The 12,031-nt window shown below is 37.3% G+C and overlaps 2 protein-coding genes across 2 annotated transcripts; one reads left to right on the forward strand and one right to left on the reverse strand.

The window, feature by feature from the left end:
- Positions 1-561: 561 nt before the first annotated feature.
- On the forward strand, positions 562-2,382 carry LOC136209816 (uncharacterized). Its single transcript, XM_066001412.1, has 2 exons — positions 562-688; positions 909-2,382. The coding sequence occupies exons 1-2, from the start codon at positions 668-670 to the stop codon at positions 2,079-2,081; spliced, it is 1,194 nt and encodes a 397-aa protein (XP_065857484.1). The 5' UTR covers positions 562-667; the 3' UTR covers positions 2,082-2,382.
- A 5,864-nt stretch (positions 2,383-8,246) lies between these two features.
- On the reverse strand, positions 8,247-10,008 carry LOC136209343 (RING-H2 finger protein ATL65). The gene has a single exon (XM_066000788.1). It carries the CDS (start codon positions 9,847-9,849, stop codon positions 8,575-8,577), a length of 1,275 nt encoding a protein of 424 aa, XP_065856860.1. The 5' UTR covers positions 9,850-10,008; the 3' UTR covers positions 8,247-8,574.
- Positions 10,009-12,031: the final 2,023 nt, after the last annotated feature.

Here is a 12,031-nt window from a genome sequence, read left to right on the forward strand (position 1 = left end):
CCGTGCTGTGTATAGTCTCCTTTGTCAACACTGTATGTGGTGGATTGGAACTGTTGCGAGTGGAGTATTCCAACTGTTGCGGATCGTCTTGGCCTTTCTCCTTTAGTTCAGCGACGGCTCTCGGATCCGGTTGCTAATTTTTTGCGTGGTGACACCTGTACGGGGCTGCTTGATCTCCCACGTGATGTTCATAGCGCAGTCACTTCTATCCGAATGAGTCATGAGTCTTCGGATACTTGCATCTGGCGCCTGTCTGAAAAGAGGAATTTGACTGTTAAACTATTTTTTTTAAAATATGAAGAACAAATAGTAAGATAAAACAATTAATTTAAATAGAAATAAAATTTTAAAATATAACTCTCTCTTTAATGATTTTTTTTCTTACTTATATAACCCCAAACTAATTTTATCAATAATTATACAAAACCCATCGAGCATCGATTCACCTTCTCTCCCGTTCATATTCCTCACAGCCTTCGAAGAACTCTCATGTATTAAAATTTGAACCCTAATCCATCAATCAAGATTTGAACCCCAAACCCATGTAAATGGCGCCAGAGACTCGATCGCTTGCATCAAAGAGAAACAAGATTTCCATCACTGGTGATTTAGGAGAGGACGGAGAGTTCAATAAACGGCAAAAGCGGCTTCAATCTCCGGCGGAACCATGTTTCCCTTCACAATCGAGGTACAGTTCTCGGTTTTTATCTGGAGAAATTGTTACTGGTAGGTTTGTTGATTTGGATTTCTTCAACGGAGAAGGATTTCAATTTGGCAAATGGTTTAAAGATTTGAACTGGTTACCTGTTGTAGGTATGAAACAAAAAATTTATCCTGAATTAGTGAGGCATTTTTATGCCAACCTGTCTTATGATGCTAATAAAAGCGAAATATATTCTCTTGTTAAGGGGAAGGAAATCAAATTGAATCAGAGTTCATTGAAGAAAATTGTTGGAATTCCTAATTTAGGGACTCAAGTATATGACATGAACAATTGGGTTGATGATAATGTTGGTGTCAGTAGAATAGAAGCTCTGAGATTGATTCTTGACAGGCCTGATTTAACTGAAGCATCAAAGGTGAATTCTAGTCATTTAAAACTAGAAATGAGATTGCTGCACCAAATGGTAGTACACATAATTCTGCCTAGAAAAAGGAGTTTCAACCATGTTTCTGATTTGGATTTAATTGTCATGTGGCATATTGTTAAAGAGAAGCCGTTTAATCTTCCATTTGTGCTGTTATCTCATATCATTGCATGCTCTGAAAATAAAAATGCATACTTCCCTTACGGCATGATTCTTACCTTGATTTTCGATCATTATAAAATATCTCTTGAGGAAGAGGAGAGTAAACAATTGAAGGGTTGTAGTATTTACAACGAGGCTACATTGCATAGGATGGGGTATGTGAAAACTGAGAGAGGATGGTGTCTTAAGAAGGATAAAGCTGTTGCTCATCCTAGCTCAGAAACAGAATTGGCAGTGGATATGAATGTTAGTGAAGCACAAAATGTTTCTGTTGCATCTTCTGATTCAAATTCTCATCAAGCAACTGAAGATGGTAATAAAACTTCAATGGTTGTGCCAAATGGTGCATCCTCCACTGCTGAATGTCCGCATTTTATGTTGGCAGCAGAGTATCTAAGGTCTGCGTGGGGAGATAGGCAGGCGAGTTTGGTTGCAGGTATTTTCCTTGTCTTAGAGGGCATGAAGGAAGACATGAGAAGTTTGACTATGGGCACTCGGCATTTGAGAAGCCTAGTTACTCAACTTGGAAGCCAATGGCAACAAAAAAAAGCTGGAGATGTTTTCCTCCTCCTTGAAGTTATTATCGGAGATATGAGAACTTCGCGTTCGAAGATGGATACATTTGGAAGAAAGATCGAGTATTTGCAATCCCAACTAACTGAATTTCTTAACCTAAGGGAAGATTGGGGTAAAGATGATAAAGAAAACATAGAGTGGATGATTTCTGAGGCAGTTAATTTAAGAACAGAAAATCAAGATATCATTCATATCTATGAGACTATTCGTAGTGAAATTCAAGATATATGGGATAGTTTATCTTCTAGGATGTGATGATGGTTGCTCTGTAAGTAACTAGTTTCAAATTTTGAATTCAGTTTTTCATTTTTCCAAATTGTTATGTTTGATCACTTGTTAGTGTAGTTCTAACCTGATCTTGGATCCTTTTATGCACACCAGCCTATATTTTGTGATTGCTGCACACCAGTCTAAGGATCCTTTTACCTTGAATTCATATGGAGTGACTTTTTTTTCCTGGTTAAATTTACTCTTAGCATATCTAACTTCTATGCGATTTAGCTCGCAAATTGAGTAATAAGTTGGCAGATCAACATTTTTCTGATTTATCTTACAAGTGAGATGTTCTCCTCTAGCATATCCCTTCATTTACATTTCTATAGTTCTTTAGAATTTAGAATTTGGTTCAACCCTTTTGTTGAGTTAGAATTCGTATCTACCCGTGACTGAAAAGGATCGAGTAAGATTCTAAAAGTAATTAGGTTAAGACTGAATTATGGATCGAGTAAGATTCAAGTATTTTGGTAAAGACCAAAATACCCCTTGCCTAACCTATCCTACCCATAATCTACTTGGATTATGGATTTATGGTTAACAATTTAAATGCTTTATTTGTGATTGTTAATCACAATTGAAAATCTAAAAAGATTTTCCTGGATAAGACTAATCTCCTATACATTGAGCTCCCTCTCATGAACATACCATCAAGAATATCTTGTGGATTTATCAAATCTCCTTCGGAAGTCGTTTGATATAAGAGTTGCACTACTGGTAATATAAGATTGCGGTTGTATGTCTTCCGATGCATAATATGTGAGTAATTTGCGCTACAAGAGGTAACTCAATTATCCATTTATTTATTCGTATTTAAGTTGATTTTAAGTTTATGCATATGTGAACTTTCGTTGTATGTATTGATTAATTTTTTTAAATATTTCAGTTAGTAATTAATCAACTGAGTTTGGCACTCATTAAAAAAATGAATAAAGGTCAAATTTAATTCTAACATTTTAAGAGAAGTGCAGATTTAGCCTTAACGTATGAAATGATGTAAATTTAATCCTAACGTTTTCAAGCAAGATCAATTTTAATTATACGTTGTTGGAAATTAAAAAAACTAATGTAACTGGTATTTAATTGTTACTTCAGGTCTATTACTAACACAACTACAAAAAGTCGAGTAAAATGCTAAAATCTAAATCTGATATATATAAGTTAATTAAATTTTTTTTTTATCAAATTATCTAAAATGTTTTGTGTTATTAATATAGTTACAAAAAAAATCGATAAAAAATTACGGAACTATTTCAATTTATCGATAAACTTGTTTGGAATGTTCGATGTGGCAGTTAAGTAACAGTCAAACCAGTCTTTTCAAATTTTCAATAAAGCAAAGCTAAAATTGGTCTTGTTTAGAAACGTTAAAGTGAAATTTGCATAATTTCCTATGTTAAGGCTAAATCTGCATTTCGCTCGAAACGTTAGGGTTAAATTTGGTTCTTGTCCCTTACAAAATAATAAAAAGGAAAAAAAACGTGAAGGAATTTTCTTTTTATTAGACCACGAGTGCAATCTATAAACTAGTGATTAAATAACTTTTTTTCTTTGGAATTGAAGGGAATGTTATTAATCTAGGTGAGGATTCTGCAAAGCTTTCACTGCTATGTTCTCTAAGATGCATAGAGATATGAATTCTAATATTAAGCACCCGATCTTTTATGTCATTTGAAGGACTCATAATTCACATTTGGATACGTATAAGCTATGTTACACATGACAAAATACGTGTAAGAGGTCATTCATTTGACATGAAGAACCAAATGCTTCTAATCATTTTCCTAGAGATAGAGGTGTACATAATTCGGATAAAATGGAATTACTGGACTGAATTAATTTAATTAGGTTTTTTTATTTTCTTTTTTAATATTTTAGTTTAGTATAACCGAATTATCGAACTGAATTAATTTAATTAGGTTTTTAAGTTTGTCCTTTTTTAATATTTCAATTCGGAATCAATTATAGTTTTAAGTGTATTTCGTTTTCTCTTCATCTGATTTTAAAACTCTATTATAGTAGTTTTAAGTGTATTTATTTCGTTTTTCTCTTCATCTGATTTCAAAACTCTATTTAGTTTTAAATGATGAAGTCCTATCTGTATGAGCGTTTGTCTGCTTTGCTTGCTTTTATGAGTTTTGCTTTAATAGTTGCCATCTCCGTTGCGTATTCGACTCTAAGAATGTTCATCGACTCTTGGACCGAACCCAAGGAGTTGCTTAATTATTTCATCCCTGAACTTCCTCTGTTTTGTATCCAAAGAGCTTAAATAGGCTTCCAGCCGCTTGCAAAACTCTAGTGTAACCTATAGAGGTTTTACCGGGTTATCATTTGCATCCACAATGATACTTCTTTGATGTAGGATGATGTTCGGATCACAAAACTATTCAACCGAGTCATGTCATCGATCATTCAAGTTCACGTTCACCGTACTAATTTGATGTGATATAATCTGAGTTGAGTTTATTGGCACCCTTTAAATGCCTGAAATAAGATAGAAAAATGATCAAGGAGGGGTCGGGGACCAACGACCCTAATCTGATGCTTAAGTCAGTGAGGGGAGGATATAGAGTAGTTTGAAGCTTAAGGGAGCAAAAGGAATGAATTGATTACCTTTTTTTATGTATAATGTACCTTCTATTTACAAGAGGATCAAGTTGTGTGCCTAAATGAGAGATGAGGTCCACATGGCGGTCAGTCAGTGATGAGAGCATGCTGTCAACCAGAAACAGTTGCAATGGCTACACTTGTGATTTCTAAAATCACGACGTCTGATGCAAGTATGAATTTGCATGACCTTGAGGTCTCTTTTGACTGGTCCACGTGTATTTGACGTTTACTGTTGAGGAAATGAGCATTTCATTGGTCCACATGTAATATGATTAATTGCATGATATTAAAAGAAATGTGTGTTTTTTTTAGGGTAAATTCCAAAAAAAACCCATGTGGTTTGATGTTGTTCCAAAAAAACCCTTGTGGTTTGTTATTACAAAAAAAGGACTGTGGTTTGCGCCGTTACCCGAAAAACGGAAATTGGCTTAACACCGTTAAAGTGCTGACGTGGCACAAGGGTAAAACGGGAAAATTGAATTTTTTTTTTATTTTTTTTATTTCTTTTCCTCTTCTCTCTCCTCCTTCATCTTCTTCATTCTCCCTTCTTCTTCCTTCTCTCCTCCTCCTTCTTCCTTCTCTCCTCCTCCTTCTTCTTTCTTCTTCCTTTTTCTTCTTCCTCCTCCTTCTTCTTCTTTTTTTCTATTCTTTTTTTTAAAAAAAAATTCCCAAGAAATCTGGAATTTTCTCGAAATCTGGAAAATTTCCAGCGCAAAAGAACAAAAGAGAGAGGCCTCTGGAAAAGGAATTTCCCAAACTCACCTCCACGTGTCTTTTCTAAGAATATGGAGATAGAATTGAATCTTAACCGTAGGAGAAGCTCTCTAATTGAAGAATTGGGTAGAAGAGTTTGCTTCAGGCTGTAAGAGTAGGTAAGAGTTTAATTACAGGATAAACTATATATAAATATTGGGGCATGTCTAAGTCATGAGTGAAGTTCCTTTCAGCAGGGGAGACTCTTAGTTTAGTTGGTGGGGCTATCCGATTTCCTTTCCAAGGCTATTTCATGGTAAGTTCAGCTCGTTATAATAAGTAAGTTCCATCGTAAAAAACTTTCTTTGCGTATCCGCTTCATTATTCTTTCAAAGGCGAAGGAGATCTCAAGAATAGAATAACTGCTGCTGGGAATGCTAAGTTTAGACCGTTGACGCGATGGGATTGTAACCGTATAGAGGAAGCTTTTATGATGCAGTGGGAAATCTGGAAGACGGAAATTTCCAGATTTCCGAAGAAATCTGGAAATTTCCGAAACTTAAAAAAAAAGAAAAAAAAAGGAAGAAGAAGAGGGATGAAGAAGAAGAAGAATGGAGGAGGGGAGAAGAAGGAAGAAGAAGAAGAAAGAAGAAGAAGAAGAAGGAAGAGGAGAGAAGAAGAAAGAAGAAGAAAAAGGAAGAAGAAAGAAGAAGAATGAGAGAAGGAAGAAGGAGGAGGAGAGAAGGAAGAAGAAGAAGAAGGAATAAGAAGAAGGGAGAAGGAAGAAGATGAAGGAGGAGAGGAAGAAGAAGAAAAATAAAAAAGAAAAATAAAAAAAATCGAATTTCCAACCTTACCCTCGTGCCACGTCAGCATTTTAACATAGTTAAGCCATTTTCCGTTTTTTGGTTAACGGCGCAAACCACAGTCCTTTTTTTTTTGTAAAAACAAACCACACGAGTTTTTTTGAAACAACATTAAACCACAGGGTTTTTTTTTGGAATTTACCCTTTTTTTTACAAAAGATGACATATGTTTTTTTTTTTTTTGACGAAGACATCAACTTATATTACCCAGAAATATCAGTTTCAATACAAGAAGCCAAGAAAGCTGGAAAACCAGCAACAATAATTTGAGGACAAAGTAAAGTGAGTCCTTATTTTGCCAATTCATAAGCAGCAGCATTAAAGGAACGACCTTCGAATACAAATCGCACATCAGAAAAGGAACAAGCTACTGTCAGAATCTGTTGAATCACCACATCACTGTAACTCACATCTCTAGCAACCCGAATTGCCTCAATAGCCAATTTATAATCAGACGCAACCACCAAATTTGAGAATCCACACTCCTTCGCAAAAATTAAACCATTCAAAATGGCTAAAATCTCTGCATGAGTCACAGACCAACACGCCCCTAACGGACACGCCCCGCTCATCAAAACATTACCAACAATATCACGCACCAGAAAACCAGCCGCCCCAGTACCGCGATGAGAAGAGAAAGATGCATCACAATTTAACTTGACAAAACAAGGAGGAGGAGGATCCCATTTACCTAAACCATGACTAACAGTAGGTAGAGAAGGGGGATGAAGACTTACCGATTCAGATGCGCATTTCGTCCCATTAACGAAAGCCCGGTCATCAAGAGATTTTTCTCCATGCGTGATCACATTATGGTCGTACCAAATCATCCAAATGAAACAACAAAAGAGAGAAAATTCGGAATTTGGCATATCAAAGAAACCTTCTCCATCCATTCCAAACATGACATTCCTTCAACCGAATAAACCTTCAAAGAGAATCCTCCACACTTCCATCGATCTCTCGTTCGTCGACAAAATTTCATCAAATGTATCAGAGAACTACCATCATGTCCGCAAAATGGGCAATAAGGAGCAACAGGGATTTTTTCCCGAATGAGATTAGCAGCACACGGTAAAAAATTATTACATGTTTCGATCGACAGCAAGTGGTCGTAAAGGAAGACCCAAAATAGAACCAGCCACAGAGATTCAACGCCTTACCACTCGGACCAACCCTCATTAACATTATTTATTTATTATACTTATAATTATATATAATTTACAATTTATTATATATATAATTATTATTTATTATAATTATAATTATTTATATATAATTTATTATTTATCATTATATATATAATTTATTATTATTTATTATAATTATAATTATTTATATAAAATTTATCATTTTACTTTAATAGTGTTTAGTTCACTTACATTTAGTTCGGTTCAGTTTATTTGATATAAATGTGAGCCAAATTTTTTTATTTTGCTAACTGTGGTTTATTATAAAAAACATGATACATTATTCTATTTGCAAATCATTATTCTATTTGTAAATAGACGACGTGGGTTTTTTTTTACCCTCTTCTTAAAATAAAATCTAAAAATTAAAGTAATTTTAGGTTAATTTCCCCTGTTCTTCTTTGTTTCAAAAAAACAAAAGAAACGTTATGTTCTTTCTGGGCCAAGAGATTGATGGAAAGCCCAAAACTCGCCACTATCTGTAACTGCAGCAGCATGTTACTGTGCTTTCCCTAGGCAAGAATTACAAGGGTTACATAAAATTTCCCTCCAAAAATCTTGCTGTTCTTTCAAAAAAAAAAAAAAAAAACTTGCTGTTATGATTAACAGTATTAATTTTCAAGATTTGCAAGACATAGTTGAACATAAACTGTATCTCCATAGGCTTTGATAAATTTATTTTAGATATGCAATTACACCTAGTAGTAACAAATTTGTCAAACATTAATAGATTGATAATGAAATGAGTTAATTATAGTGAAAATGGGAGATTCCAAAATCCAAGCAAGTAGGCTTAAAATTTAATTAATTAATGAAATTATATGGTGATGATATTAGAAAATTTGTGTGGACAAATATAGCCTGTCGGTGAAAAGAAGAAAAGCAGCCCCAAAAACCATTAATAACCGAAATTCAAAACCATAACTACCCCCCTTCCTTTTCTCTCTCTTCTCTTTTAAGTTTCGTAATTAATGAGAGAGAAGTTTAATAGTTGGCCTCTTTCATAACATTAAATGCCACCATTAATGTCTCTCTTCTCCCTCATTTACTCTTCCTCCCATGCCATGCTCCTTCCCTTTCCCCGACCCCATTCTCTCCGTCCACGTGTCCTTTCTTCTACCTTCTGCTATACCTCTCCGGTGACAGCAGCGCCTCGGGATCTCCACATCTTAATCGACTTGATGAGAATCCCAATCCTCCTCCCGCCGCCGCCCATGATCTTTGATACATTGGACTCACCGTTGACTTACTCCTCCTTGATGATCCTCCTCCTCCTGTTCCCAGATATCTCTCTGATAACGGAAAGAAACTTCCCTTCCGTCTTGTAAACGGTGATTTCATCCCTCTGTAATATCTGAATGAGAATACTCTTGCCTTTGATATTGATCCAAACGGCGATGGTCTCTTATTCCAGAAGTTTCCTCTCCGGTACCGCCATGGAGACGCTGTTGCTGCCTCCATCACTAACATTCTCTCCGACGTACAGCTCCGTTCGAAACTGAACGAGTAAGACCGTTTCAATATGAATCTATCCTCTGATTGACTATAATTGTTAAAATTGTTGAAATTGTTGCTGTTTCTTCTCGGTGAAGCTTCTTCAGTGCACGGAGTGATCTCTGTAACCGAATTAGTCGCCGTAGTCGCTGCTACCGTCGGAGGAGGAGCTTGAATCAGAGGCTCTAGAGTAATACTACGCAGAATTGAATCATCGAGGCTCGGCCGGATTCTAGCGGCCATTAACGGAATAAACGGAGACTCCGAACGGAAAATTCTGGCGCGGCATAGAGGACAATTAGCGTGAGATCTTAACCAAATATCGATACAATCAACATGAAACGCGTGAGAGCAAACAGGGAGTGTACGGACGTAATCATCATCTTCAAACTCCAGCAAGCAGACGGCACACTCTTTACCATTATTAATTAGTTTGTTGGAGCTACTTTTGGCGGTGTAGAGGAAGAGAGGCAGAGTTTTGATAACGTTCTCGTCAAGTCCGTACGGTGAATACAAATGAAATCCATCGGGCGAATCGAACAAAGGTGGCGGTGACTCCAGGTCACCGTTCGATGAAGGGAGGTAGCGGCGGCGATGACGTCGACGCCACCTTCGCCAGCGGTGGAGAAGCCGGATGAGATATCTAGAAATCAAACGTGAGTAAGTGATCACTAAAAACGCGGCGGCTACCACTACTACCATGGCTATCAAGGTTGGACTGAAGTCAACGGGAGACTTGGAATTAGCCAACGGCGGCGGCGGTGGTTGGTTAAGATTTTTAACGGTTTGTGAAGCTGAGACGGCGAGGGGCGAAGGAGATGGAGTCCAGTGTAAGTAGTGGTGGTGGAGCTGCGCCGGTGAGGGAGAAGGTGAAGGGGCTATGGTTCTGATCGCCATATTGTAATGAGCAGTGACTGATGATTTTATTTGAAGCGTGTTAATGGCGTTTGGGGTTTTGTGTTTGTGTGTGCAGGTGTAGGTTGTTTTTTTTGGGGTTTATTCTTTAATGTAATGTTTGACTGAGAATTTTAGACGGTGGTGGGGACTGTCAATGGATGCCACGTCAGTGATCTTGAATTTAAGGCGAGTAATGGTTTTTCTCCGCTACAAGCGATGCCATTGGTGTGAAAGGGTACCCATTAGTTAATATTCCACGTCATAAATCTTTGATTTTAGGTTGTTGACGTGGCAATTCGCTTAAGTATTTCTGCTTGTGGTGTTTTGAAAGTGGTGGCCCATTGTTGCGGAGAAATTTTTACGATGGAACTCTCCGCATAGGGAAATAAGATTGACCTGTTGACTACAGCCAACTTAAAAAAGGCATCAAAGGAGACGTGGAAATGGAAATTTAGATATAGATATTGAAAATTTATTTTTCTTTTACATATTGAAAATGTATATGGTACTAGGCTGTTAACAATAACCGAGAGATCATCTTCAACCTTTGCTTCCGGCTGCAAAACATTATGCAGCTCACTGCTATGATTGTTTGTCCAGATTCGGAGGCAAATGATAGCTGGCATTGGCATGTATCAATGTCGGGCAATTTCAGCGTGGCATCAACTTTTTCCCTCTTGCGTTGCCTTACTTGGAGTATCATATGACATTCTCAAGTCCCAGAAAATATACAGTTTTTTCTCTAGTTACTTTGTCACAATGTTGTGTTAAGTCAAGCAGTTCGTTTGGCTTGAAATTTGTCCAACTCTGGCGGCTGCTCGGTTTGCCCGGGGTTAAAGACCGCCCTCCACATTGTTCAGGATTGTAGAGAGGCTCGTTCGTTTTGGCACATCCTTATGCGGCCGGGTGACTGCAGTCGATTTTTTAGGACTGATCGTGTTTGTTGGATTGCGTTTAACCTGGAGAGTCGGAAGCTGTATGACGGCCTGCCATGGAGCGTGATCTTTGCCACGAGAGTTTGGTGGCTTTAGAGGTGGCGCTTCCTGAGACTCTTTGACCCGCATAAACCACGTCCAACTGATCGAACTCGTTTTGTGATGTCGCAAACTGAGGAATTCGTATGGGCCTTTACGGATTGTCGGGTTACTGATTGTAACCTCCGTCGAGAGATTCAGATAAGGTGGCAATGTCCCAGGGAAGGATCTGTGAAGGTTAATTGTGATGGTGCCTCTAAGGGCAGTCTGGGTCGGGCCTCAGCGAGAGGACTTATTCGGGATTCAATGGGAGAATGGTTGTGGGGCATTGCTTATAATATTGGGGTTTGCTCATCGATCCTAGCAGAATTATGGAGGCTCTATTATGGCTTAAAACTCGTATGGGACAAGAGATTACACGAGTTCTAGTGGAATTAGACTCACAACTCTTGGTTCAGATGATCAATGTGATGATGCCCCCAGATGTCGATTTCTCTAGCTTATGGAGAAGTGTAGGGAGTTAATGGGAGCACCATGGGAGATACAGATCATTCATACTTTTTGGAAGGGCAACAAGGCAGCAGATTGGATGAGAAATTACGCAAGACTCTTGTCCTTAGGCTATCACGAGTGTGACGTGCCTCCTACAGGCTTCCAAGATACGATGTACGATGATAAGAGGGGAGTTAGCTCCTCTCGACTGATTAGGGAGTGATTGGCATGCTTCTTTAATTTTTTAATTCTTTTTTTTTTTTGTCCCGGAGCTTAGGCTCCTCCATTTAAGAAAAAAAACTGAGAGATTGGATAGTGTTTGATAACCTTATTGGAGTTTAGTGTCCTAAAGACAATTATTTTAGGATATTAATATTAATGAATAAATTATTTATTTGATCTTTGTTTAATCAGATATATAGCATTAAAATGTAACTATATATAAAGGCACAAATCTTTCATAAAGGAAGTAACCCTAAGTTTATTTAAGTAGTTATAAAGTGTTCATATAAGCATGAAGTGAGACTGTACTTTATAATAGACCAATAGACTTAAAGTTAACCCAAGTCAAGTAATATGTTATAGGGGTTGGCATATTACTGTTGAGACTTGCATGTAACAGTGTTTTCCGTTGAGACAAAAAGCTGATCTCACAAGCTTTAGATATTTAGATATCTAGACAGTTACATGGATCCGGTGAAGGAGTTCATTAGGAT

This window comes from Euphorbia lathyris, chromosome 10 (genome assembly GCF_963576675.1).
Source record: "Euphorbia lathyris chromosome 10, ddEupLath1.1, whole genome shotgun sequence".
Taxonomy (NCBI): Eukaryota; Viridiplantae; Streptophyta; class Magnoliopsida; order Malpighiales; family Euphorbiaceae; genus Euphorbia; species Euphorbia lathyris.